This window comes from Syngnathoides biaculeatus, chromosome 9, assembly GCF_019802595.1.
Source record: "Syngnathoides biaculeatus isolate LvHL_M chromosome 9, ASM1980259v1, whole genome shotgun sequence".
NCBI classification, from domain to species: domain Eukaryota; kingdom Metazoa; phylum Chordata; class Actinopteri; order Syngnathiformes; family Syngnathidae; genus Syngnathoides; species Syngnathoides biaculeatus.
Window position 1 is genome coordinate 941,818 of NC_084648.1, and position 23,973 is coordinate 965,790.

The 23,973-nt window shown below is 39.6% G+C and overlaps 2 protein-coding genes across 5 annotated transcripts in view; both read right to left on the reverse strand.

Moving 5' to 3' along the window:
- crebbpa (CREB binding protein a) overlaps positions 1-6,273 on the reverse strand; it is a 71,505-nt gene extending 65,232 nt beyond the window's left edge. For 2 of the 3 annotated variants that reach the window (XM_061829267.1, XM_061829266.1), the window contains exon 1: positions 5,327-6,273. In XM_061829267.1, the coding sequence (XP_061685251.1) occupies positions 5,327-5,414 (88 nt within the window). In that variant the 5' untranslated portion in view covers positions 5,415-6,273. The remainder of the gene's footprint in view (positions 1-5,326) is intronic. The other variant, XM_061829268.1, reaches the window with a different exon arrangement.
- Positions 6,274-8,034: 1,761 nt separating this feature from the next.
- adcy9 (adenylate cyclase 9) overlaps positions 8,035-23,973 on the reverse strand; it is a 70,019-nt gene continuing 54,080 nt past the window's right edge. For both annotated transcript variants that reach the window (XM_061829598.1, XM_061829599.1), the window contains 5 exons: positions 21,006-21,165; positions 18,341-18,483; positions 16,475-16,504; positions 12,940-13,222; positions 8,035-12,770 (listed from right to left, as the gene is read on the reverse strand). In XM_061829598.1, coding sequence (XP_061685582.1) covers positions 11,766-12,770; positions 12,940-13,222; positions 16,475-16,504; positions 18,341-18,483; positions 21,006-21,165 — 1,621 coding nt within the window. In that variant the 3' untranslated portion in view covers positions 8,035-11,765. The remainder of the gene's footprint in view (positions 12,771-12,939; positions 13,223-16,474; positions 16,505-18,340; positions 18,484-21,005; positions 21,166-23,973) is intronic.

The following is a 23,973-nucleotide window of genomic DNA, read 5'->3' on the forward strand; positions in this document are numbered from 1 at the left end:
GTAAATGAACAGTCACTGACATTTGAAAAACGTACTGGTGTGGTCAGTCATGCTCGCAGATGAAGTTGCGGGTGTGATTAGGGATCGAATCTCACGACCTTAAAATAACTTACTGGATTACTATAACAACTGTAAATTAAAAATAAACTAAACAAATACATAACTAAAATAGAAAACTAAAATTTCAAACTCAGAAATCATCATTTCCAATTTCAATGGAAAATGATATAAAATAGTATTTAAAATTTTTCATCAATAAAAAAATTCTTTATCTGACAAACTTTATCTGAAGAAAAGTTAAATGCACTGGCCTGTTAAGGAATAAACATGAATGGTCTATACCCGCAAAGTTTTAAAGATCTTGAAAGTTTAGTTCAAGATATAGAGATGAAAGTGGACTTTCGTGAAAATTCCTGAAAATACAAATGTGAGCACTAAGGGGGTCCGGGGGCATGCCCGCCCCCGGAAATTTTTGAAAAAAACAAATAGCTGTGGTGCATTCTGGCGATATCTGAGAACAAAATTCAGACAAAAATTGAAAGTAAAATTTCTAAGTCCTGACCCAAAAAAAAAAAAAAAAAAAAAAAAAAAAAAAAAAAAAAATTGGGCAGAAGTTCCCCAAGGGCCAAGCCCAGATTTTTTTGCCCCCCATCCCATCACTGGATAGCACAAAATCACATTTGTCATTAAAATATGCTTAAAATATCCCATCTTATCTCAAGACAAATGAATGTGAACTATTCAGTAAAAAGGCATCTAAAATCGTCCTTTTCCCCCACATTATACATATTATAGTATAGATATAGAATATACACGAAAATATATCCTAGAATTTCTACACCGTACAGCAAAACAAAGAAGATGATCTGTAATAATTACTATTAACGTTTAAGTCTCAAACTTGTTACGTCGCATTGTACTGATACACTCGACCACATTGCTCACTATCTTCGATATAGATCTAGAAATACTAATAGTATATACCACTTGCCTTTAATATTTTGATTATATACACACACACACACACACACACTTGAAGAAAGTACGGGTATGGTCAGTCATGCTCGCAGATAAAGTTGTGGGTGTGATTTGGGATTGCCTTAAAATAACTTACTAGATTAATATAACATAACTGTGTAATAAAAATAAAACAAACAAATACATAACTAAAATAGAAAAATTAAAAACTCAGAAATGATCATTTCCAATTTCAACTGATATTAGTTGAACATGATATAAAACAGTGTTTAAAAATTTCCATCAATAAAAATTGTTGATCTGACAACCTTTATGTGAAGAAAAGTTAAATGCACTGGCCTGTCAAGGAGTAAGCACGGTCTATACCCGCAATGTTTTGAAAATGCTGAAACTTTAGTTCAACATAATCTGTAATCGTGGCAACAAGCTAGCGATACATTGTAAACAAACATTCCTGTCGGCAATCGTGACGTATTGTTGTGGGGTGGCACGCAACACGTGACTGCCGTAAATAGGAGGCCGGCTTGCTAGAACGCCCTTTATGTGTATGCGCTCGACTTCTTGGCCACGCCTGAATCAAGCGACGAGGTGGATGATAGTCTGTTTTTTTTTACGCCATCACACTGCCTCGCGATTGACGCAATGATCACCGCTGGTGTAACTGAATGTCCTTTGACATGGCTCATGATGTTGATGACTTTTGATGTAAATGCGCTCGCATTACGTGAAGCAGTTCTAAACATGCGCTTTCGGCCTAACTTCCGTACATGCTCAGTACGGTTAACTTGCATTTCCTGTTTCCGGGTGAGTACTGGTTGTTTTGGAGCAGGCTTGTTTAGTTAACAATGTTTATGAAATAAACACATAAATTAATGTCAAGACTACACAAAATAAGCAACATCTTTCAATAACTATTTTTTCTACTCGTAAAAAATTTTACACATGATTTTTTGTGTTCGACTGTGCAGATTTGAGAGCACAGAAATGCACGAGCAGTCGAGCTCGTCAAATGTGATTGGTAAATGAAGTTACTAAAAAAAGCAGTAGTTTAAATTCTCTTTGGTTATATTTGTCAGACATTTGCATTTGTTTGTTGACAATAGACATTACAGTGGCGAAACTATGCAAAGATATAATATTTGAGAAGGGGGGCAATATTTTTCATGGCACTGTATACCATTACCGTGAAGGGACTCAATTCATACTGTGATCTAATTTTTAATTCATGTTGCCCAGCCCTACTTCCAATGATAAACAGTGAAAAGTCAATCTATTTATCACACATTTACTGATGAAGTAATAAAACTGAGATATAACCGATGCCAACTACAAACTCTCTCTTCGCTTTCCCACCCCGTGGTGCCCCCGCTTGCACAGAGAAACAAACCATTTACAGACAGTCGGAAATCTCAGCACTCCGCTCATCTGAGCACTGGTTGCGTACACAAATTATTATATCGATCCCTAGCAATTTGTATTTTAAATCATTATTTTAGTTTTTGTTTTACACTGGAAAATGCTAATTTTACCAGAACCATTTTTTTAAAAATCCCGTGATATGGCCAATTATCAGCAATTCAAATATCCATCCATTTTCTGAGCCGTTTATCCTCACGAGGGTCGCAGGAGTGCTGGAGCCAATTCCAGCTGTCATCAGGCAGGAGGCAAGGTACATCCTGAACTGGTTGCCAGCCAATTGCAGGGCACATCAAGACAGACAACAGTCACACACAATCATACCTAGGAGCAATTTAGAGTCTCCAATGTACCCATGTTTTTGGGATGTGGGAGGAAACTGGAGTCCCCAGAGAAAACCCATGCAGGCACAACAAGAACATGCAAATTTGAACCCCGGTCTTAAAAACTGTGGAGCCAATGCTCTAGAGCTCCATCACCATGCCACCCGTTTACAAATATAATTTTAAAAAAATTATACCCTGAATCTGCAATCAAAGAAGCATGATATTGCGAGGAACAACTGTATGTAATCCATTTGACAATAGTTGCTGAAAATGTGCAAAGATTGAAAACTACGTACTACTCAAATGTAAACTAAACTTTTTCATTTTTTTTATGTACAGTACAATTACATTTTTTTCATATCCTATTCCAAGCCTCTTTGTATGGTGACATAAATCAGATATGTCTCCGGTGCGACCAGAGTCTGGAGGCTCAGGTCACTGTCATATGACCTATATGCCATCAAAAGGACTGCCACAACTGCTCGATAAAAAGACAAAACCTTTGAGAATAGATAAATACATGGGTGAACCTTCACTTCGAGCAAAAAAAGTCCTTAAAATTGTCGCAAATGCCTCAGGACAAGGGACCAATATTTACTTCTGGAAACACATTTCACCTTGCATTTTGTGCGCAGGTGCCAGTGTTTTGTGAGCATGCATATCTCACTTCATGGATACATTTCATTCCACTTGCTTATGTTTTTTAACAAGATTGACTATGTAAAAAATTGGATTTATCAGAGAATACAAACTGGGGATCATAACCAGAACGGTAAAAGCAGCCGTAGTTAATATTACTTGTCGCATTTCAAACACTACAGCATGCAGCTAGCTGTACCTAAGCCCTGCAAAACGCATCTTCAATGGATGCAACAATTTACAGGACAGTTTGGTGTCATTCAAAATTCAGGTCTTATAACAAACAGTGTTATTATTATTGATTACACCCAAGATCCAAGACTAGAAATGTATGTGCGAAATCATGTCTAATAAGTTCAAACAAAGCATTGTGGGTATGTAACTTGCAGAGAGCATGTGCTCAAATTCCTGTTACTGTTAGACACAGGCTAAATACAGTATGGCGCAATACAAAAAAAAAAAAAAAAAAAAAACTTTTGCTTTAAGTTTTTCTTTAATGTCAATTTACACACTGACAACACCAAGCAAGAGTGCGCCGTCCTGAACCCTGTTAGCCTCCAATATAGCTGGTGGCTTGCACCTTTCATTGTGGCATGCAAAAGCCTCACAATGACTTGGTGGGATATATTCAAGCTACTAGTGGCAAAGATATATTTTTACAGCTCAAACATATAAGGTCATGTATTGTTTAGGCGTAAAAGGATTATTTATTATTTGATTGACAGTTAAGTGGGGCGCGGTTTCATTTTATTCAGCGGACACGGACACAGCATCTGGCATCTGACCGAATGGCTTGATTTGCTTCCAAAGTTGACGGCTTATCTTCCATAGAAGTCCAATACAGTATACGGGTATTTCTTTGAGCATTCAAAGTTGGCAACACTGTGCGATATGTCAAATTCACATGGCATTATACCTTCACTTCACAGGGACTTTAATTTCTCTCCCATTAGATAACAGATGGTACATATTGCCATATTGATTCTCTTTTTCAATTTATTTTTTTGTTTTTGTTTGGTGGTGTGCCACCAACTTTATGTAAAACGTGTGCCTATAACAGATGGTACATATTGCCATATTGATTCTCTTTTTCAATTTATTTTTTTGTTTTTGTTTGGTGGTGTGCCACCAACTTTATGTAAAACGTGTGCCTGTGACTTGGCTTAGTAAAGTTTGGGTAGGAGACACTACTGGTTTAAGATGTACGTAGGTATGCAGTTTAACAGCAAGCCCCAATGAACATCATAGTTCACTGTGACTGTAATCTCATCCTTGAAACACTTCAATTTTCCTGAGTTAGTCTCTCGCATTGGGATTTTCTAGAGGTTGAACAAAAATATAAACGCAACACTTTCTTGAGCTAAACTCAAAGATCTATAACCTTATATAGCTCTCAAATACACAAATAAAATATATATTTTTGAGTGACCTTTTTACACAGGCCTGTGGCACACCTGTGGGGAAAAAAAATTGGGTGCAGGCAAATGATGCTTGCACGAGAGATTTTTTTTTTCTGATGGGCCTGGAACTCCTCAATACAGTCAAACTCAACTGGTCAAAGGAGAATCGCTAACTAACATAGATTTGTGAACAATATTAGAAAGAAATAAGCAAAGTGTGCACACAGAAAAGTTTCACATCTACGTTTAGTTCACGAAAAATGTTAAAGTCGTGCGTTGCCATTTTCGTTCACTGAAAAAAAAAAATCATCAGAGCTTCGTGACATTACTCTGTATAAAAGTGGTGTTTTAAGCACAGACGGACAACTCCCATACTAAACGTCTGCATTGAAATTGTCGTCAGGTATTGGCTAAAGCTGTAACATTACTACTAAGCATTCCAGTACACATGTATGGCTTGTCAACATGGACCCAAGCTGCGTGTGGATTGACAGTGTGATAAAATGACATTTGTTCCCAACGCTAACGGACATGGCATTAAAATATGAACGTTTGTGAGGCCTTTACCTGGTCCATCAGACGCTGACAGGGCAGGTGAATTGAGTTTCGGCCGCTTCGAGCTCGGAGGTCCGACGTCCAGCAGGTTTTCAGCCATGTTTTTATTTAAAGTCTTCTCCCACTGGTTAGTTTGGACGAGAACCGCTATTTTTGCTTGCTCGGCTAGCACATTCGCGAGTTGACAGCGGTGCTAACGTTCGCTAACTGACTAACAGCTAGCTTGGACGCTAGCTATCAGCTAAGTTAACAGCTAGCGATAGTTAGCTCCTCCGTGCTTTGCGAGTCGGTGTCTTCAAAAGAGATGCAATAGCGCCCCGCTTCGCCACCGCCATTCACCCCATGATAATCCAACACCCAACACCCACATTATTAGCATTAAATAATCCAAATTAAAAGATTCCCCATGTAAAACACCCAACTTCTAGACGTCGATCTAATGAAATCAGGTGAACTGCTACATTCCGATGAAAAGGTCGTAAATGCTAAATGTTCAAAGTACTCATTTTGGGTGACGTCAATTTTCTTCATGCAAAAAAAAAAAAAAAAAAAAAGCTCCACAAAAATATACGGCTGCACGAAAATGGGGAGGATTTTGCAATACACTTCGAAAGCTCCGGTCCGATCCCAATTTGCCAACGGTAAACAATACTGCTCCCGAACGGCGAGAGGGCTGAATCGCCGCACTCTGGACGGGAATCGGATATACCGAGCCTTTCTGTCCGACGACCACCGATGCAATATCCCTTTCTCCGCGTCAAATGTCTCCGAGTCGACGTTAGGATTTCATTTTCGGGGGGAGGACGCTGTCACATCACGGAAAGCATGCTCGATTTCAACGTTAAACCCACTGTTGGACCAAAATCCCTATTCCGAGTCACAACAAGATGGCGGCTGTTGATTCCTTCGATACAAAAAAGTTTTTTTTTCTTTTCGAGATGGGCTGTGAAGGGGGAGGGGCCGCGCAATCACGCCCTACGTGAAAACATTACCCCGCTTGGCCACCAGCGGCACTGCAGTACTGTCCAAAAAACAGATGAAAGTCATTACTCGTATCGATCGGACCGGTCGAAAATTATTTTAAACAGTCCTTCTCAACTGTTGTCACTCTGAGACCTAGATTTTCCAGTTTTGCGAAGTCCCAAGTTAAAATCTATTGCTCTAAAACATGTCTTACCTCTCATAAAAAAAGGTCTATTTGAGTGGACAGAACCTAAAATCTATTGTAACATATACAGAACATAATTTGACCAAAAGGACCAATACGTTCAAGGGTTTTAATAGAATTGGTATTTAAAGTTATTTTCATAATACTTTTCACATTTTGACATCAAGAACAACTGATCACCAATACTTCACCACAGTAAGGCTTAAAACTGGAGGTTCTCAGAGGGAAGTGGCCCCTGAGCTTGTGTCATCAGCAACTTGCAACAGAGACAGACTGGGACAGTCACAAAGAGGCAGGAAATTGTTTAGAATTTCATGGATCTGCCACCTGTTGTGAATTTTGCCATTCAGTTCTCTATTAGAGATAAGCAAGTTGTGCTAAAGGTACTGAACTATTGAAGTGTTTGGATGTACATTCAATATGGTTAGAGAAGGTCAAATTAAGTTCACCCGTAAGGGCTATAGTGCATTTTACTATATATCGAACCAACAACTTCATTAAAAAAATATTTACAGTTGCACAACATATGGCCAGAAATGTTCTTATATTTTGTTCCTGATCTTTTTAGGAAAGTCTCTTACCTCATATGTTCTGTGTGGGGAAAGCTGTATGGTGCAGAGGCATGCCAAATTTGGATACATTTACTGTAATATTTTCGGTGCATGCCTGTCAAAATTATATTTTCCAAACAAAAGCCCCATCTCCTCTCAGTATGCTCATTCAATATTTTGCCGTGCAGGAGGTTCACAATTTACAAGAGTTCTGCTCCTACATCAGCAATGTATCCCAAATTTGTACATAAGTAATAAGCCACTTTATCACTAACTTACACTAACGTAGTATTAGCCATAGTTATAGAAAATATTAGTATAAAACACATGAGGCCATACACGTATAACAATCAGTAAGTACTGTGGTACTGTAATTGAGTGTGGCTTCTTGTCCCGCTTGACCATGCCATTCGTGATCTCAAAATGTACCATCAATACTGACATAAAGTGACAGCCCAGTTAAAATGTTTACATGTCCACCGACCCAGAGTGAATCTGACACCCACTTTTGGGTCCCAGCTTACCAGTTGAATCACCGATTTGAAACATGATCTCATGATTGGACATTTATGGAATACTACTCGATAATCTGCTGTTTCTAATGAAGAATATCAATCTTTCGCTCTCTCTTCCATTCCTGAAAAACATGAAGAGTCAATAGCGAGAATCACATTGAACTTCATGAAATGCAAGCAGAAAATAAGTTGGTCAAACACTTTTATACACACTCTATGTTCACATGTTGAAAAATAATCAAAAACTGTCTTTTGGGATCATAGGACTATCAAAAAATACTTTCAAACAAAGCTGTAATGCTCATATTTGACAAGAAACCATCTTTTTTACAGTGTTCACAACAACTTGTCTGCTTGCAGGTTTATTTCAATCATACTTTAAAATAAAGAGTAATGAAAATCATTATGTCCACACTCAAATAGACACACATTGCATCAGTTGTGAGACTAGTTTCTCTTTTTCATAGTTTTCTGGCAAAATCAGACACATGCTCATGTATAAAAACAATTGTGACAGATTAATTGCATATGTACAAATATTGAGTGCTTTGTGCAAAATGTGTACAGATAATAATCACGTGTTGATATAGGATAATGGGTAATGTGCACAAAACATACATAATACAGCTCATGAGCATTAGACCAACGCAAAAAGGAAAAAGCATTGTTGTCAGACGGCCCTCATTTTTGCCCCAGTGTACTTAATAACATAAATACGTTGAAATCAAGGATTCATTCGATTGATAATCTGTCCTGATTCATTTGAAATCTTATTTGTTGCAACCACTTGAAAAAGAGCTGGCAAAATGCTGAATTTGCTCCTTCCTAATTTTGCTGGCCTAACAAAATGTGATTCCTTATTTGTGATCAATGCAACAAGCGTTTTTCGTGATTAAACAAAGACACCTTCCCTTTTTTTCTGCAAGACAGCTATTGCGATACTCTTTTGTCAATCAATAATGTCCTTTACATTTGCAAAACAGAGAGACCTGAACAATCCTGTGTTGCAATGTTTGTAGAGTTATCCAATAAATTCCTCTCATGAGACACATTTGTCTAACGAGTGCTGAAATGAACAGTGTGGTACAAAAATCCAATTAAATATATTGTGTCTAACAAGGTGTTAGGATGTTATGTCTCCGTAACACGACCATGCATGTTCAATATTTAGTTATTTATTCAGTCTAATATTAGGTACACTGTAGTACTCAGATGAATGAAGCATTCCAACAATATATCATAAAACAGAATAAAGAGGGTGAGGAGGGTGCGTGCGTAGGAGCTGTTTTTGACGGGTCATTCAGAGTCGAGAAGTACACGTTTATCTCCTGCTCTGCAAGGTTTGGTTATGTATATTATATTTTTGTTCATACACAAGATCTGGCAAATATATGAAAATAATTGAACAGGAAGATTTCAGCTCCGTCTTGTAATTTGTTAATTGGCTAAAAGTAGAAGAGAAATGACGGTGAGAAAATAAGCCTAATCAGCAAGGCTTTGAACCCATAAAACACTTTTGTGACTCCAAAGTTTTTATACTGTAGAGAAATCTAATGTGATGTGTTGTTGATAAGGCACGAGTTGTACAGTTTGGAATGCACAAGGGCAAGAGTACTGATTATGATGCACCATTTCTGGAAGTTCCCCGCTAATTCTGCTCTTTTGACTAACTGAAAACAAGCAATGACATATATTAATAAATGTGCCACACAATTGTATTATGCAAGTTAAACAAAAACGTAATTGCTGTATTTTTTCTTTAACTAAAGATACAACAGTGCGGAATCAAAGGTCAAGACTTTTTTTGGGGTGTGTATTTGTGTCTTGTACTGAGTTCCAAACACCACAGATATACAACAACGTAATTACCTTCTTATCAATGCATGCTACTGCCCAATGCACTGCAATCAGTCAAACAGTTGTCCTGTGGCAGATTGATTTCCTTTTGTGCCCTATTACTGCGATTATATCTGCCTTTATAAAATTAATTAAGGAAAACTCTCACACATATAAGAAAACAAGTGCTTTGTTTGATGCCAACGGCACCCCAATAACCAATGCAGGCAGTTAATGGAGAGTTGAAAATAATAAAAACAGTCACAAAAAAAAAATGTAGAGGCCCCCACGAACATAGAACCATCTATTCTCAGCATTATACCATACATTCTGAAAAGCGAACTCCTCACAAATACACTCATACCTTTAGGGCACCACAAAACAATCAACTAATTTAGACTGCGATGCACCTAAAGATCACACAATTCAAGTGGCACAAAATTAAGTATTGATACAGGAGAGGTCCCCTCAATTAAGAGACTGTCTCCCAAGTTTAACAACAACCACACAGAATGATGGACAAACCACTCAAATTATAAACAGGCAGACTGACCAATGTGGTATTTTGTCCTCTAAGGCAACAAACGAGTGTTCTGTGCTTTGATTATCTGATGTGAACAAACATTTCTGTCTACACAGTGATTGTCCCTCACAGTCCCACATGATGTACTTACTACTCCACTGGAAATGGTTTCAATACTACACCTGCCTTTGCATGAGGAGACGATTGTTCAAAGTTGTGCGATGATGATGTCATTTGTTATAATTCAGACATTTTGCACATCTAGTCAGACTGCGAAGGAGTGGAGTTTGCTGTGTGGCCTTTACCTTCAATTCGTTAAAAGTTCAAATTAACCATTTCACAGGCCTAAAAGAACGTGTGTTTCATGCCCATTTGAAAAATCTCGGGTCACAGTATCAAGTCTAGTTAAAGTGCCTTCCTGCTATTTGTGAAGATCTCCCTTTTCCCCTAATTTTAATTTTAAATTTTATGTCGTGCTTTTGATTGTACTTTGTGAGAGAAAATATTCAGGGAGTCCTCCGGTTAAGACAGTCTCGACCTAAGACGTTCCGGCTTTACAACTGTCCCCCATCCGCCATTTTGTCTGGCTAATGCTTGCCCATGTTTGTGCGCCGGGAGTATCTTCAGATTTTTCGCCCTCCTTTTTAGACATGATTGCCCCAAAGAAGAAAGCTGTGTCTTTTAGCAATGCTTCTCCAGCCAAAAGAAAATCCATTACCATGGAAACAAAGCTCAGGATCATAAAAAGTTTGGAGAAAGGAGAAACACCAACACCACCAAGGCTTCAGTCGGTCAACCGGGGTGACAATTATTAAAGACAAAGCCTGTATTTTAGCGCATGTGAAGGGTTCCTTTCCTATGTCGGATACAATGATCACAAAACAAGGTTCTTTGATACTTGTCGAAATGGAGAAGATTGAGGACCAGGTTCCTTCGCAATAGCTAAGCGCAGCCTCCCCTTCTTCTTCTCTATCCATCTCTCAGCAGTAATGCTAAGTCCATCTTTTTGTTTATTTCAATGTATTTGCTTTTACACAAAGTATTTTGATGTAAATTCTGACTTAAATGGTGGAATCCAACTTATGTCGAAATTCGAGTTAAGCCGCTACTCTAGGAACAGATCTCAGTCGTAGACCAAGGACTCCCTGTATTTCGTTTTAGCGATTTTACTTCTAAAAACAAGTGGTCGAGGAAAAACATTGTGCAAGACCTGTGCTTAAATGTGCATGTACAAACAAAATTGAAATCTATGCAGCCTCCTGCTTTGGAGCATATTCTCTTAAAAATGTGAGCACAAGTGAATACTGTAAATAGCCCTCATGTCAAAGTAGAATACATGGAACAAGTTAACACTGCTTAATGTGATTCCCTCATTATTCCAATAGTTCCCTGCTTAGCCTATAATGCTGCATCGGCACCTATTATTATGAATCTAAAATGATTTTCCATTAAGTAAGATCAAGATAAAATGGTATGGCACAACAATCATGATTTTTTTTTTTTTTTATCCACTTAAAATACAAGTGTCACGTAAGAAACCACAGAGTGTTTGGCAGTCTACATGTTACCTTTGTTCGGTATTCAGATTTGTTCTGTTCTAGTCCTGAAGGCACTGAATTACAATGAGAATTAAAAAAAATAGCAACAAAATATGGTTTTGCCCCTTTTGGCCATTATCCTTCTCTACTGTGCTCAACACAGGTTCAGCCCACTGGAATACTAAATTCCATTTAAGAACGCAAGTAGCAGATTTTCCTCTTCTACCTCAGCTTTTTGTCAGGACCAGCAAACAGCCCTGGACTGATAGCAACTGGGCCAATAGGGTATTGGGGGAGACCGGGATGGAGGATTAGGAGGGTCAGAGGCGGGCGTAAAACTCCTCGTTGAGTCTTGTTAGCTCATCCACCTTCTCCCCTATATCCTCCTCTCTCTTTGATGGGACTTGAGGGGGCACTTGTGCACCTTCTGAGGCGACCAGGTCTGAGGTGGTGCAAGGGGAGTGATGGTCTTTGGTGGCAGAATCCCCTGCCTGGTGTGAAGCGTCCCTATAGCCTTCCTTCCTTGCTTCTGCAGACGAAGTCAAGACCGTCTTGGGCCTTACTGCACCTTGTAAGTCTGGAGGACGTGTGGACGAAGAGGAAAGAGGCTGAGGGAACGCTGGCTGGGTAACAGCTGGTGTAGTATTTGTCAATGATGCCATTGGCGAGGGTCCCACCCAGGCACTGAACTCCTGCTTGTCCTGGCACATGCACTCTCCATTTTTAGGGAAGAGAAAGGTCCTCATTTTGCCTTTTCCCTTCACATTCACAGTCCCTCTATAGTCAAACTCCAAGCCCATGGCGCTGAGCACAGCGTGGCTTTCTTCGCTCACCTGCACCCGACACTCCACACCAGTGGAGTCCATGCGACTGGCAATGTTGACTGTGTCTCCCCAGATGTCGTAGAGCAGCTTAGTGGTGCCGATCACCCCCGCCGTCAGTGGGCCGTGGTTGAATCCGATGCGGAGCTTGAAACCGAAGCCCAGCATGTTCTTGTTGAAGTCGTCCAGTACGCCCATCATTTCCAGAGCAAAGCTAAACAGTGCCCTCAGGTGAGCATGCGGTGAGTCCTCTTCATATTCCGCCAGTTGCTGGACATTCAGCCCAGATGCCGCCATGTAAGTGGCACCAATTGTCTTGATTTTTTCTACACTCTTGAATTCAGGTTTTCGAAGAAGTTCATCAAAGTCCCCAATTAGCTCATTGAGGACACGGTAGCACTCTTTGCCACCCTCGTAGCTCTCCTCATAGAACTCACTGAAGTTTACAATACTGGCAAAGATCACACCCACGCTGTCATGGTTTTTGGAGTAGCTCTGTGTCACCTGGGAAAAAAAATTAAGTATCAGGAATTTGTATTACTGCAATATTGCATCATTCCATTTCTTTAAATACCACTGATAAGCACTGCAGAAAAATTATAGTATTTCTAAAAAAAAAAGTGGGTTTTTTTTATTTGTATAAAAACTTTTTGTGTGACATTTCAATAAAAACCTTGAGCTGGTCAGCGACATGGATGGGGATTATGTTGCCAAGTAACCACTCTGCCTGGTCACGCATGGTCTGGATTTTGGAGCGGTGCTTGTCAGCCTCCACGTTGCCATGGTAATGCAAACGGTAGCTGACTTCAAACTCGCGGTTAAGGAACCAGACGAGGAGAAGAAGGAGAAAGAAGGCAAGAACTGCTTCTGGCACCAGAAGATCATGAGGTCTTAGAGGGGTTTGATGGTCTGGTTGTGAAGGTGACCCAACATTCTGTAATATGGAGACGTTCAATCTGAGGGACACAATAAATGGCAAGTCATAAACAGTCGCTTCAAAATCAAATGCAACATGGATAAAGATTGGAAAGAAGACTTGCAATCATTAAAAGATAAATGGAATAACCCATCACAGTATGATTTTTATCAAGTCTCTCATACGTAGCTTGAATCCTTCCTCACGCACTTCAGTTTTTCATTTTTCCCCTCAATGAGCACCACCAAATAACCCTCATACTTCACTGACCAACACAATTAATTTAAGCAGTTTATAGTTTATAGTTTCCACTGCCGCAAGTGATGAAAATTACCGGAGGAAAGAACATAATTGCATTCAACTATTTGGCACCTTTTGTGAGTGAAACAGTGACGCTATAACCAAAATGATCAGTCAACAGAGAATCCACACTTTAGTACTTAATTTGTTTCCAAACCGCTACAGGTATCACATTGCGCCGAAGCAACCTGCTATGAAAAATCAAGAGAGATCTGGAAGCTTCCCATTTTGTCTGCTACAATCGACTCACTCAGAAATCCATAAGCAGTCCATGAATAAAGACCATATTATTCCACAGTTGCACACCTTCCAGCTACGCCCATTCTCCTGTCCAGGCTTCTAAAACACCCAGTGTTGGTAACGTGAAAATATGAGTGCAGACACCAAAGAGGTGCTAGTGCTTTTTAGACTTGGACATGGCATTCAGCTGTCTCCCCCGAAGGGGTTTGTTGGGGGTGTTCGGAGATTACAGGGCACTGGACCCCCTAATATTGACTATCCAGTCCATCTACAAATTGTGTCAGATCTTGGAACGAATTGCCGGCATTAGTGTTGTTTGCAATGAGTGTTGGACTTTGTCTCTGGTTCTGTTCATAATGGACACAATTTCTAGGCACGGCCAAGGTGAAAAGTGGGAAAAGTTTGGTGACCTCAAAAATTTATCTCTGCTTTTTGAGATTATTTGGGTTTTTTTGACACCATCAAGAGAGGTGATCTTCAACTAACACTGTAGCAGTTTGTAGGAGAGTGACAAGTAAATCTGAGACCATGGAGTGCCACCGCGGTGTCAGAGATGAAATCCTGCCACAAGTGGAGGAGTTCAAGTACAGTGGCCTGAAAAAGTGCCCCCTTTCTGCTTTTTTTTTTTTTTTTTTTTTGCACGTTTGTCACACTTAAATGTTTCCAATTTTGCATCCATCCATCTTCTACCACTTATCCGAGGTCGAGTAGCAGGCGCAGTAGCTTTAGCAGGGATGCCAAGACTACCCAGCCACTTTATTCAGTTCTCCCGGAGAATCCCAAGATGTTCCCAAGCCAGCCAAGGTAGGTAGGTACAAAGCAAGAACACCTCACCAGGGAGGCGTCCGGGAGACAACCGAATCAGATGCCCCATCCACCGCATCTGGCTCCTCTCAAAGCAGAAAAACAATTCCTCCACAGCACTGTAATAAACTAATTTCCGGTTGTTGCAAATACTTGTTGTTCCTTAATTAAAAAAAATGAAAACAAACAAACTGTATTTTGTTTACTTGTGTTGTCTTTGACTAATTTTAATTTGTTTGATGTTGAGAAACATTTTCATGTGACAAACGTGCAAAAAAGAAATCGAGAATGGGCAAACACTTTTTCCACTTTCACTTTTGTATCTTGTGTTCCTCTTTAGAAGTGAGAGAAGAATGGTACGGGAGATCGACAGGTGGCACAGCATCTGCTCTTCAGTTGATGGATGATGGATACAGGCACATGATTTGAATGAAAAAAGACTGAAAAATAGCCAAGGTTCTGGGGGTTGCATACAAGATCAAAGGATGATCACCAAATTTAACATGCAACTTTTATAAATTGTATTATGAATGAAATATATCTAGTACATCTATAAATAAATGCTATTCTGTTTTCAAAATGTACACAATATTATCATATAATAATAATAAAATAATAATAATAGATTTACCCAAAAAAACTACAAATTCAAATACAAATTCAACTAAGTAAACTACTAGAAGTGAAACTAAATTGAATTTTGATTTGAATCATGGCATGTAACCGTGTTTTCATAACGTGTATATCATATGCATTCAAAAATGTTTTAATTTCTTGTTTTTGTCAATGATTGAAACCCATGAATTTGACAACAATTATTAACATCATGTTTTGTTATCAGTCAATAACATGGACAATTCTACAAGTAATTGGTTCTGAACTGTCACCTCGTTATTGACAACCCTGTCTGGTTGTTTCGGTGGATCTTGCCTCTCAATGCTGGGAGTAGTGGAAGAAAACACGGGATGAAGTCCGTAAGGTTTGTTGACCTTGGGCTGACATCCAAATGTGTCAGCTGTGGAAAATTTTGTTTTCCTTACATCCAGTTGATGTATTTTTGTCGTTTCACGTGAACTTCCAATGCCTTGAAACCTCTTGATCCACAGTAAATAGTATCCTGACAACATGTGCACAATGCTTTACCAGGCTGATCGATTTTGCGAATTAAGTCGCTTAACAGTGGTAACTTCCTTCTTTCCAAGGGTATCGACGATTTCTCGTTCCATCCAATCCCATCAAAACTTATATTATACATTTCTATCAAATTCTTTCACTTCCGAAGCATGTTTCCTCTCAAGCACCACCACTGTGTTCACTTGCAAATGGGCCCATTACCTGCCTGTTCCACATTCGACCAATCAACAGAGGCATATCCCATTTTTCGCCTCACTTTCAAAAGTCGGATTGGAAAATAAACGAGTCTGGATTCTGGCACGGATTACGGTCGGAATATTGCAGAAAAACTGATTTGTTTTTTTTTATCCATGCAATTTAAAAAGACTGAATTCCGGCTATAAACGGAAAAACACGTCTGTGGATAGATGGGAAATTGTCTGATTAAACGGTTATCAAAAAATGTCTGCCAAATACTGGAATCGGGCCCAAAAATCCATATTGGTTGGGCTTTAGTAAAGAATTGGACAAAAAAAAGAACAAAAATGTGAACAAGGCTCTCAAGTGCACCAAGTTATACTAACAGGGACGTGTCGAACAGAAAACCAGTGCTGGCTGTATTTGTCATTAAAAACAAAAGTGACATTTAGCAACCATTACAGCAGGTGCATAGAGAGAGTGATAAGGGCAGAGGGGGTGGGCATAATAATAAGACTGGATAAAAGCCCCCTGAAAGCTGCAGTTATGAAAACTATAAAAAGCAAGATGTTGCTCCTGTTGACCCTTGAAATGTCACTTATCCATCATACACCTCTGTTCCCATGGAGACACTCACCCATGAACTTGGAAGTTCTTCTTACTGGAGCTGAAAGAGGAAAGTGGTGTCAATCAGAACTGCAGTCACATATAGCTAATCTCTGTCCGAACAAACTAGGACACTCATAATACAATGTAATATTATTAATTGTACAAAAAAATGAAAATTTAGTGCTAGAGAAATAGTGATACATCAGAGACAAGGAGAAATGCATGCTTTCACTGCAATAAATATACAGTGGCTGTAATTACACCAGATGTTAGGAACAACCTAAGAAATCCATACATATGAAGAAAGTAGAACAAATAACCCCAGGAATGAAGTTGTGCGTAAAAATGTGAAATGACACAGGGAAAAAGTATTGAACATGCCGACTAGTATTTATTTAATTGCAATGACAAGTTCAAGACACCTTCTGTACGGAGAAACTAGTCGCATGAATTGCTCTTATGTAATTTTGTCCCATTCCCCTACACAAGTAGTCTTCAAGTCTTGGAGGTCCGTGGGCTTCTGTTTTGGATCTTGAGTTTCAGTTCTTTCCATTGATTTTTGATTGGATTCAGGACTTGTCTAGAAGCTTTATTTTTTCTCTTTGAGACCAATTGAGTTTCCTTGGCCGTATGTGTTGGGTCATTATCCTGTTGAAATGTCCACCCTTGTTTTATTTTCATCATCCTCATAGATGGTAGCAGATTTTTGTGAAGAATGTCTCTGTACATGTGTGCCCATTCATGCTTCCTTCAATAATGCGAGATTTACCAGTATGTTATGCTTAAAAAAAGCCCCACACCATCATGTTCAGACCTCCGAACTTTACTGTTCAATTAGTGTTTTTGGGGTGATGTGCAGTGCCATTTGTCCTCCAAACATGGAGTGCATTATGGCATTCAACGGTTAAATTTTGCTCTCATCCAACAAGACTATTTTCACAGTATCTAACTGCTTTTTCCATATGTTCAAACTTTAAACGACATGTTCCAGCAATGGGGCCTTGCGTGGTGAATGTGCATACAGGGTATGGCAGCAGAGTACATACTGTTTTCCTTGTGACAACAGTACCTGCTAATTCCAGGTCATTTTGGAGCTATACATGGGTGGTTTTTGGCTCTTGGACAACTCTTGTGAATATTCTTTGTACTCCTCTGTCAAATCTTGTGAGGAGCACCTGATCAAGGCAAATTTATGGTGGTGTGATTGGATTTCCACTTGCCTATTATGGCCCCAAGCACGCTCACTGGAACATTCAGAAGCTTAGAAGTAACTGATGTAACCTGTAACTAATGCCATCAGTTTGTGATGGTCCTAAGACACCTCCCTGCTCTTCCTCATCATGAAATATGTCTGACTTGGCAATGAGACATTTTATGAAGACATCAATTAGGACTGAACCGACTGATATTCATTTGCACTGGCAAGGAGCTGGATTGCTGTTTGATTAGTGATGGATTTTGGGTGCTGTCTTGCCTTTTTGCACCTCCCTTTCTTCATGTATTCAATACTTTTTCCCCAGTGTCATTTCACATTTTTATAGAATTTAAAATCTTTCAATTTATTTGTTCGACTTTCTTTGTGTATATGGATTATTTGCGTTGTTGCCTACGTCAAGTCAAATTTTCAGGTCAATAGCAACTTTGGAAATATATATAGTGAAAAAATTGGTGAGCTGGTAAACATTTATTTCAGTCGCTATAATGGTAGTCAGCAATAGTTGTAGTGTGACTGAAACATTTAACTACTACTACGTACTACCTATCGTAGTTACAAACTACATGTTAAGGAAGAAAATTGATTTATTGTCATGCAAGTCCTCTTCCTGACCCTTCAAAAAGAACTTCTCTTTTACAGTAGACGGGATACAATTGGTACAAATATATGCACCTGTACCTGTGCAAGGGGCTATAAAGCAGCAGCAACATGGCGATTCCAGTAGCAGTGGCCAGGACCGATCGCATCCAGAAACTGAGTTGACAGAAGTTGCAGTATTGGATGATGGCGATGATAGTGGCACAGGACAAGAACATTGTCAGCTAGAGGAAAATAGTGAAAAAAGGAATTTCAAACAATTAGCAACCTCTTGAATGGCCTGTAAAGTGAATTCTGAGATTTGCTTCTAAATACAAAACCCAATTCTCGTGAAGTTAGGATGGTGTGTAAAATAAAAACAGAATACAATCATTTGCAAATTCCTTTGAACCTACGTTCAGTTGCGCACATTACCACAATACGATATTTCAACAAATTGTCCAATTGCACAGTCTTAAGAGTGTGTATATCGTGAATGCTGGGTCTTGTTGGTTTTCTCAGAATCTACTGCACCAACTGGTAACTTGTTTGACATGTAGCAATAAAAACTAATCTGAAAATGTGGATTTATCTGGTTAGTCAGATTGCACTGCTATTATTCTGAGTACTCTATGTCCGTCAAGTTGTGTAAAATGACTCAGGGTAGAGCCCCTTTTTTTTGAAGCCACACTTTTCAAGTGACCAAAAGTATTGGAAAAGACATCTATCTAGTGGGATAATCTTTACTTGCAATAACTGGATCAAGCTTGCAACCCATTAACTCACCAGACTGTTGAATTCTTCATTTGAAATGTCTTTGAACGCATTCACTGCAGCCTTTCAGCTTTTTTGTGTTTACTTTTTTCATTTCTGTGGGTTTCTTCCTTCAGTCTCCTCTTCAAAAGGTAAAATATACTCTACTGGGTTAAGGTCCGGTGAGTGACTTGGCCAGTCTTGTTGCATGATGCAGCTTCTCCCGAGTATTTTGGATGCATTTTTCTGTAAATTGCCAAACAAAATGATTTTGTAGACTTCAGAATTCATTCTGATTCTCCCATAACGAGTTTCATTGTAAATAAATACTAGCGAGCTCATTCCAGAAGCAGCCATGCAAGCCTACAGTATGACATTCCCACCGCCATGCTTCACAGATGAGCTTGGGTGTTATGGATCGTAAGCACAGCCTTTCTTTCTTCATACTTTGTGTTTTCCATCACGTTGGTGGCAGTTAAACTTGGTCTCATCAGTCCAGAAAACTTTGTTCCAAAACTTTTTGGGTTCAGCTCTGTACTACTCTTCAAAATCCAATCAGGCTTTCAAATTCTTTTTTGCCAAAGAATGACTTGCATCTTGTGGTATGGCCTGTATATTTCTTCTCTCAGTCTTCTCTAAGTCTTCTTCAACCAATGGATTGTGATACCTTCACCTATGAGTATGGAGGTTGGCAGTGATGTCACAGATTTTTGTCTTTTGGGTGTTTCTTCACAACTCTTACAGTGTTTCAGTCATCAACTGCTGCTGGTTATTCCACTGGCTCTGTGCTCAGCACACAACTATATTCTTTTTCAGGACGTTCCAAATTGTTGTATTGCCTATGCCCAATATTTGTGCAATAGCTCTGATCAATTTTCCCTCTTCTCTCAACTCCAAAAGGGTTTGCTTTTCACCCATAGGCATCTTTCTGGTCTGCATGTTTCCTTAGCAAATGCAATTTTCACAGGTGATTATAATCAATCTAAGTCAACATCTGAACAACTACAAACACCCATCAGTCATGTTCCAATACTTTTGCTCAAACAAAAAGTGTTTGGGTGGAAACAAAGGGTGCCCTAGCCTCGGTTAACAAATCTAGATAAAAATACTGTACCATGGAAAAAAAAAGCTTGAATTCTGAACTTTTGTCTAAGTGAACTTTGATCTGAAGCCTAAGAGTCTTCAGTATTCAACAAAAAAAGTAATTGCCTTGCCTTGATGTTCCAATAACTTCGGAGGGGGCTGTATACATCATCAAAAGACAATAAATACCACAATTCCGCGACAAAACAGATGCCACAAAATGACAATGGCAGACATAGCAGCAGATGGTTTGTGATGAAAAGATGTTTTTGAACCGATAAATATCAGAAAACGGTGGCTCCAGTTGCACAAAGTCCTTGAAATTGTAATAAGTGTATCTTGACAAGATCAACACAATATTTACTTTAATCAACAGGGTTTCTCGTGATTGTCAGCATGTGCAATGTGACCTCTTTTGTGGATGAGTATGACTTCTTGAACGCTTTCTGTCCTCAATAGAAGCTGCATTTATTATTGCAATGTGAATGACTACATGAAAAAAAATCGATTCAACAAAAAAAACTGAATTGGGCACCATCCCCGCAGCGTGAACGTAGTCTAACTGTTACCTATCTTAATCCTAACCTGAACCCAACATAGTACACACTAACCCCATCCCTATTCCTAAAACTGACAGAACACACTTGATTATTTTTATTGTGTAGAAATGTGATACAAATTTGAATCATTATCTCATGACATCAGCATAGCCTGCCCTTACCACAATGCGGAAGACAATCATGTTGCAGTGGGGCTGAGTGATATTTCTAATACCACCACAAAGATGATGGTGCCATTAATGAGAAGCAACCGATATGTTTTACATCCCTGTAACTAAATTGCACACTCTCTACCCACGTATACAGCACTAGTACAGTTTGGTAATTTGTAGCACTGACACAAGGATTGTCTTTCAGAGGCCCTTGTTTACCTGAAGAGGTGGCTGGACGCCCCATGTGAGGTGGGACAAGACTGAGACGGCAGGCAGAGAGACTAACACGGCCCCGATCATGTGACGAGCAGCCCAGCCAGATACCACCAGAAGCAAAGAGCGAGTACAGTTCATCACTTCCTCCAGATGGAAGGCCATTCTGCAGAAGAGGATACGTGACTGTCAGTCTCATTTAAAAAAAAAAGGGTTAAAAAAAATCAGTATTTTACAAAAACAAAAAAGGTGACATCACGGAAAACAGGCGGAGCAGTGGACGACTGGTTAGAGTGTCTATCTCTCAGTTCTGGGGACCGGGGATCATATCCCGGCCCCCCCGTGTGCAGTTTGCATGTTCTCCTTGTGTCTGCGTGGGTTTTTCTCCAGGCACAATTCTACCACATCTCAAAAACTTGTATTAATTGAAGACTTTAAATCAGAGTGAAGTATGATTGTAAGTATGAATGGTTGTTTTTTTTTATCTGTCCTATGATTAGTTTACAACCAGTTCAGGTCCCTCCTGCCTGAAGACAGCTGGGATAGGCTATAGCACACCCGCGACCCATGTGAGGATAAGTTCAGATAATGAACGGATGGATGGATCACAGAAAAAGTTTGGGCGGCACGACTGGTTAGCACAACTGCCTTACAGTTCTGAGGACCCCAGTTCAAATCCAGACTCGCCTCTGTAGAGTTTGCATGGTCTCCAAGTTCCTGCATGCCTTTTGTCCGGATAGTCCTCTCACGTTCCAAAAACATACATGGTAGGTTAACTGAAGCCTCGAAGTTGCCTGTAGGTGTGGATGTGAATGGATGTTTATATGTACTCTGTGCCTAGCTGGCGACCACTTGAGGGCGTACCCCACCTCTCGCCCAGAGCCTAGTGAGGGAGGATAAGCGGTTTGAAAAATGGATGGATGGATGGATGGATGGAAGAGGAAAAAAAATCACAAGCCAAAGTGAAGATTTTTTTTTAAAATATGCAGATTTTGCACAGAAATGAATGTCTATTATACAGTGCCATGACATATCTATAACACAAAGTTTTCAAAATATTAAACAAATTTTAATATCACTCAGAGACAAGCCAAAGAAATCCAAAATGCAGTTTTAAAATGATAATTCAATTTATTAAGGTGTAAAAAAAATCCAAACCTTTCCAACCCTCTGTGAAAAGTTAATTGCCCCTTGAACCGAATAACGTGTTGTGTCACCCTTGGCAGCAATAACAGAAATTAAGCATTTGCGGTTATTGGTGATGAATTTTTCACACCGCTCTAGAGAAATGTTGTCCCACTCGGCAGAATTGTTTTAATTCCACCTTATTGAAGGGTTTTCTTGGATGAACGGCCCGTTTAAGGTCACACCGCACCATCTCATTTGGATTTAAATCCAGATTTTGACTTGGCCACTCCATTCATCCACCTTCTACCGCTTTTCCAGGTCAGGTTGCAGGGGCAGGAGCTTTAGCAGGGATGCCCAGACTTCCGTTTCCCTAGCCACTTCATCCATCCCAAAACGTTCCCAGGCCAGCCTACAGACAAGATCTTTCCAGAGTGTCCTGGGTCGTCCCTGGGGTCTCTTTCCAGTGGGACATGCCCCGAACACACCACCAGGGAGGCATCCGGAAGGCACCCGAATCAGATGCCCAAGCCACCTCATTTGGCTCCTCTCATTGCGCAGGAGCAGTGGGTCGACACTCAATGCCTTCCGGAGACTGACTGAACTTCTCACTGTCTCCCTAAGGTAGACCCAGACACCCTGCGGAGGAAACTAATTTTGGCCATGACCGACAACTTGTGACCATAAGTGAGGGTAGGAACGTAGATCGACTGGTAAATTGAGAGCTCTACCTTTGATTTAACGTAATTTCTCCAAAATAATGTGCAGTTTTTTCCAAAAATATTTTTAAAAAGTCAATAGAGTGCATTGTATTGAGGTATAGATGAAAAATAAAAAATACAATCACATCGTATAGTCATATACAGGTACATAGAGTGGTAAACAATAGGTATACATGTAAATTTTGATATGATATTCAATGTCTTATGTTACAAATTTATATATATTACAGTAATGTGCGCCACCAACCTGAACTCTGAACGCTGACCTCCTGGGGGGCTTTGCATTTTACTATTGTTCGCGTGGCATATTTGTTGTTACTGCATCAAACATCTGAAACGACTGCCCCTGAGTTTGTTTTAACTTAAATGAAGACGAAAAAATGTCGATTACAAGGGCGAGTTGTGCAGCCGCTTTTAAAAGAAATGTTTCAAAACAACGTGAGCTGAAACTACGTAGTACGATCGTACGATCATTTAAAAAGAAAAAAATGATAACGCACACAATCGAAATGCTCGCTTTTTTTAAAAGTACCCATTACGCTCATTTCTACGTAGTTTGAGCTTTTGCTTTGATCGCGACCTGACGCTATTAAGAGCTGCAACAGATGTAGCCAAACGGGGACAAGAGGCTGCACTATTAGCACGGTGGACCTTCCCCTCAAAGCGCAGACAATAATGAGAAATAAATGGAACCAAGACTGTTTCGATTAAAAGAATGTTTCCTCACAAACGCCATGGGTGGCACAGAGGATGGCACGCTGTGGGGGCAAAATGGGATCACTGTTCATGAATGCAGGAAGCACCAGAACTGAACCAATTCATCAATGATGAGTTTGACAGTGATGCACCAAATGTAGGTATGATGGATATTTTTCAGATTGAGGATGAGTCAGATGCTTCTTTTGAAGTCTTGGCCAAGGATGTGTAATATAGTGCACTATGCACAAATATTTAATTCAAAAAATGTTTACTTTAAACAGTGTTGATTTATTTAAGACTGTAATATGTGTTATCAACAGTATTAATAAAATGTTATGCCATCATTGAGCATTTATTTGAGTTGGTTGAGGGATTCTGTTCTGACAATTCCAGGGATCAGGAGAAGTATGTCCTGTGGCCTGCCCCAA